Here is a 5,782-nt window from a genome sequence, read left to right on the forward strand (position 1 = left end):
CCCCCTGGTCACGGCCGACAATTGGTCATCCAATGTCAGCCGCGGATCCAGGAGGACTCCCAAGTTGCGCACCCTCTCTGAGGGGGCCAAGGTTTCGCCCCCTATAGACAGCGATGGCGTCAGCTGGCTATGCCGAGGCGCCGGCAACCACAGCCACTCGGTCTTGGAAGGGTTGAGCCTGAGTCTGTTCCTCCCCATCAGAACCATGTTTCTCTATTCTTTCTCGGTCTCCCCTATTGGGATACATTTTAGAGGGGTTGAGTAGCCACTATTATTATTAACAAAAGGGTGGAAGTCAGTGCTCATTGCCCCCCTTCCAAGAAAATTATCTCAAACCAAGGCAGGTAATCAGTACAGTGGTGATTCAAGTGTACGCTCCCGCCACAGAGGCAGAGGACACAGACTATACTTGCAAGTCCTTTGCTAAGGCAACTTCTCCATCAAAAAAGGACATCAAATTAATTACTGGAGATTGAAAGGCTAAAGCTAGAAATAAAATCAAGGATTGGAATGATGTAAAGCCTCAGTGTGTGAACTGAAACAGAAATCAAGCTAATAAAGTTATGATAAGAAATCTCAATATTACACTATTACAATGTTTTGTTTTGTTTTTTATTTCTTATCTCTAAACCACATATCTCCCCCGAGAGAGGGACACTGCAATACTACTATCACTACATTACACAATATTCAATATGCACTGATGATATTACCTAGTTCATCTGCAAGAAAACAACCAAGCTCAGAGAGGACCAAGGACCCCTCATCTCAACCTTGAGCTACAAATATTCTCTTCTATCAGTTCCAATATTAACAGCAAATATCTCCTTCAACATTGTAAAAGACAACTCCAAGCACAGAGCTACACATGAACTGCACAGACAACATCAAAGTCAGATTAACCATATAAATCACGACCACGATGGAAAAGTTTTATTCGGTCAGCAAAAGGAAAATCTGGTGCTGAGTAGAGGTCCTCGTATCATGAAGTCCTTGAAAAATAGTAACTTACAACAATTAAATGAAAAGGATAAGACTGCGCCCCTCCCCCCCAGGAAAGATACGCAGACTTGGCATAAATATATAGAGAATAGGTTCAGAAAGGTTTCAAAATTGCTGAGACAGGTAGTCCTCACTTTAACCATCTTAACTGGCACTGGCAACTCTACTGCTAAGAAGTCGCTAAGTGGGAAACGACATGGGTGGAAAGAGACTACTCGGTTTCACGCCTTCAGCTTTTGTTTGCTTCCTAACTCTCTGCGGAGATTCTCAGTCATCCAGGTCACAGTTGCCTCAGAGGTGCTTTTTCAAAAGGCAACTGGACTGTTTTTTTCCTTCAGGAAGAAGAACAAAACATTTCGTTTCTCGTCCAAGAAGCTTCATCAGTTGTGACGGTGGGGGGGGGGGGGGGGGGGGGGGGGGGGGGGGGATGGAAGGATAGGTATTGACAGTTAAGACTGGATGGTGGGGGAATGGCAGGATAGGTTCCGACCGGATTGGAGGAAGGGGGATGGAAGTTTGCCTCCTAACATTTCCCCTTTAGAACGCTCCGGAGCCTGCTTAGTGTCTTGTGCACATCAAAAGCAGTATGATCTTGCTGGCAGCCTGAGGGAGGGGGAGGGGAGAGAAAAAACAAGCAATTTCTATTGACAATCTCTCCTTTGTCTCGCCCTTTCCTGTAGCCAGTGCAATCGCATGGCTATTGATGTGTACAAGCGCAAACAGTTTACTCTCTTGAAATCCCTTCCCCTCCAATCTCTCTGCTCTGCTGAGGGGATGGGGAGGAGGGTGAACTTGAAAGGTCTAATCCAGTGATGGCGAACCTTTTAGAGACTGAATGCCCAAACNTAAAAAATACAGGTCTCACAAATGTCTCTGAGCACAGAGAAACTTCAAAGTTCTTCAGTGATGTGAAACAAAAATTGAAATGGAACCATAAAAAGAAGTCTTTATTTTACCAGACCGATCTTTTTGGCTTCTGTTTCATATATTAATAACCTCCACATTTTGACTATAAAAACTTCTGCTTCTTCATCTAGCACCTGTATGAGAAATAGAAAATTTCAAATTTAGGGCATGATCATTGCTATTATTATTCTGGATTCATTTTGTAAAAACAGCAGTTTTGTTTTCTGATAAAGTATTACAAGTTTACACTGGTAAATTCTTGCTTTTACTCACCATAGCAACATCATCCAGGATGCTTTGTGGTGCACTATGAGCCATAACCTGAAAGAGAGATACATAGAAATTGTCTTAGTATTTTAAACACTTTGAAAAATGGAAGCACATGAGATTTGGAAATGATATCAGTATAACAGAAAAACTCAAATTATCTTAAAACTATCAAGAACAAGTCTCACTTCTGATTTCCAATAAAATGGTTTTCCAGGTGCACTCTAGTCTAGCAGATATGGCACTTATAAGTCTCCACACTTAATATGACAGACAGACAAAATGCTAATTATTAAATGTAATGTTAACAGGCATTTCAGTGTTTATTAAGAAGGCATTATAGTACACCTGAGACAGATGTTACAAGTGGACAGCATGTCACAGGCAATCTCAGTAGGAGCATACCATAGTTCTCAAAACACATGATCAATAAAAAGTGCTATATGGGTCCATCAACAGATTTCTGATCTAAAGCCACCAATTAAAACACCAAAAGATGACTGACTGATTTTCCCCAGCAAGTCTTCTATCAGTAAATTTTATAACAGAGAATAGTAGAGATGTGAAAAATGGAGCACCTAAACATTAAGTCAGCCATTACACAGTGGTTCTTAAAAGTTTGTGAATCCATTTGAATTTTCAAAATTTCTGCATAAATATGACCTAAAATGTGATCAGTTATCCGAACAGGTCTTAAAACTAGAAAATCCAGTTAAACAAATGAGTCAAGAACATTATCTGTTTTCTTTATTGAAGAAATTGATTCAAAGCTATCAATCTGAGTGTGGCAAAACTATACAAATCTTTAGGATTATCAGGATGACCAATTCACTTGAAGTGGTACTTAAGAGTCAGATATTTCAATCAAAGGGATGATAATCAGGTATAAATATAAAAGGCCCTGCCTTATTTAAAAAAGAGAATCCTGGGTATTAGCTATAAAAGTCTGATTTTCCCAACATAGGTATGTGGAAGTGTGCCATGGCTTGAATAAAGGAGATTTCTGAGGATCTCTGAAAAACAGTTGTTGATGTTGAGTAGGCTGGAAAAGGTTGCAAAACTATTTTCAAAACGTTTGGATTCCACCATCCTCCTCTCAGACAGATCGTGTAAAAATGGATGCAATTCTGAATCTTTGTTATCCTCCCCAGGAGTGGTTCACCAACCAGGAGCAAGGCATGTAATACTCAGGAAGATTTCAAAGAACCCCAATGTTACATCTAAAGAACTAAAGGCCTCTCTTGCATTGTTGAATGTCAGTATTTATGAGACCACCATTAAGAAAACAGTGAACAACAATGGTGTGTATGGCAGGATTGCAAGGAGAAAGCCACTAAAAGACCACGTGGATAAGCCAGAAAGGTATTAGAATAATGTTCCATGGACAGGTGAGATAAAAAATACAACCATTTGGCTTGAATGAAAAGTGTTCAGAACACAGTTAATGTTTTAGAATGGCCAAGTCAAAGTCCTGACCTTAATCCTATAGAAATGGTGTGTAAGGATCTGAAGTGGGCAATTCATGCAAAAAAGCTGACCAATATCCCTGGATTGAAGCTGTTCTGCAAAGAGGACTAGGCTAAAACTCCTTCAAACTGAAGTACAGGATAGATTAACAGTTATCAAAATATTTAGTTGCAGTTATTGCTGCCCAAAAGGGCACACCAATTACTGAAAGCAAAGATTCACATAATTTTGCCACACATAAATATGTAGCTTTGGATCATTTCCCTCAATAAATAAATGAACATACTGCATTTTGACTCATTTATTTAACTAGCTTCTCTTTTAGGATTTATATGAACAGGTCACAGTTTAGATTACATTCTTTTAGAAATACTGAAAATTCAAATGGATCCACCAAGTTTTAAACACCACTATACACACAAAAGAATTGAGGCCTTTGAACTATGGTGCTGGAGAAGACTCCTGCGAGTCCCCTGGACTGCAAGGCGATCAAACCGATCAGTCATAGAAGAGATCAACCCCGACTGCTCTTTAGAAGGCCAGATCCTGAAATTGAAACTCAAGTACTTTGGCCACCTAATGAGAAGGAAGGATTCACTGGAGAAGAGCCTAATGCTGGGAAAGATTGAGGGCAATAGAAGAAGGGGACAACAGAGAATGAGGTGGCTGGATGGAGTCACTGAAGCAGTAGGCGTGAGCTTAAATGGACTCCAGAAGATGGTAGAGGACAGGAAGGCCTGGAGGAATGTTGTCCATGGGGTTGTGATGGGTCGGACACGACTTCGCAACTAACAACATACATACATACTAGAGGTATGCACAAAATATACTGCTTTGTTTCTAATCAGAACATGTTCTGCTGAACCATTTTGTATTGTTTCAACTTTCAGGTAAAACAAAATCCAAACATGACGAATTGAGTAAAATTAGTGTACATCACACACACACACACACACACACATTTCTCTTTTGAGAAGTTGCTACTGCAGCATAGAACACTGGATCACCAATCTCTGATCTTGCCAGAGCCTTTCTTTCTTTCCTCCTTTTACAAAGGTGCAGAAAACCGTTGGCCATATTCCAGAATATACTCTCCATTTACTTTAAAACAATAAAACTGAACAGACTTGGCGCACATGCCAAGCTGAAATCGTACTCTAGAACAACCATTCAAAATCTGATGCCTTCCCAAATGTACTGGAGGACAACTCTCGTCATCTCCAGTCTGTCTAGCCATATTTTCAGATTTGACCTCAAACTTACCCAGAAGATTCCAAGTTGACAACTACTGCTATAAAGAAATATTTTTCAGTGCCCAGCTATTCTCAATAAAGATAAACCACCATGACAGATCCAAAGATACTCTTCACTTTTACTTCCCAGATTGGAAGTGGTTCCATAATTTAAATTCTTGCTATAATATTTATTATTAGTACTCTTGTGCACAACCTTAGTAGCATTTGATATCACTAGCAAGTAATTTTACATATGCATTACAAACATACCTAAACAACAAGGCTGAGCATTTACATGTTTGCATACTAATATATTTTGTGTACTGCAGATGATATACTTACCTGTATTCACAGAACTCTGGTTTCCTTTTTCTGTCTTTTTTTTTTTTTGCACTGAACTTTTCAACTGCTATCAAGATTCTATTTTTTGCAAACAATAAATGCAGACGTGTAGGCTTTGAGTTGCAGAGTCCATCCCTTGCTCTCAATGCAGGAATCCAAATTAAAGTATCCTCAATAGACAGATTGTCCAGCATCTATTTTATTTATTTATTTATTTCATAAACTTCTATGCCGCCCTTCTCCCCAGAGGGACTCAGGGCGGCTCACAGCATGTTAAAAAACAAAACAAAAAACATTTCCCCTATAAAACCAATTAAAAAGCAAATATATTAATAGCTGTGTCATATTTAAAATCTTTAAAAAATTTTAAAAATTATTCCCTATTTAAAATTCACCCTAGGTCAGTCCCGCTTGTTGAAAAAGCCATGTCTTGAGGGCGCGGCGGAAGGTTAGGAGATCCGGAATCGTCCGGATCTTGGGGGGTAGCTCGTTCCAGAGGGTGGGGGCACCCACAGAGAAGGCCCTCCCCCTGGGGGTCGCCAGCCGACACTGCCTGGCCGACG

At 40.0% G+C, this 5,782-nt stretch overlaps 1 protein-coding gene across 1 annotated transcript in view; it reads right to left on the reverse strand.

Moving 5' to 3' along the window:
* Positions 1–1,899: 1,899 nt before the first annotated feature.
* The window catches only part of LOC107294172 (RNA-binding protein 25), a 35,752-nt gene continuing 31,869 nt past the window's right edge, over positions 1,900–5,782 (reverse strand). The window contains exons 18-19 of the mRNA XM_015823381.2: positions 2,182–2,229; positions 1,900–2,042 (exon numbers count right to left, since the gene is read on the reverse strand). Of these exons, the coding sequence (XP_015678867.1) occupies positions 1,950–2,042; positions 2,182–2,229 (141 nt within the window). The 3' untranslated portion in view covers positions 1,900–1,949. The remainder of the gene's footprint in view (positions 2,043–2,181; positions 2,230–5,782) is intronic.

This window comes from Protobothrops mucrosquamatus, unplaced genomic scaffold, assembly GCF_001527695.2.
Source record: "Protobothrops mucrosquamatus isolate PMUCROS unplaced genomic scaffold, P.Mucros_1.0 scaffold1853, whole genome shotgun sequence".
Lineage (NCBI taxonomy): Eukaryota > Metazoa > Chordata > Lepidosauria > Squamata > Viperidae > Protobothrops > Protobothrops mucrosquamatus.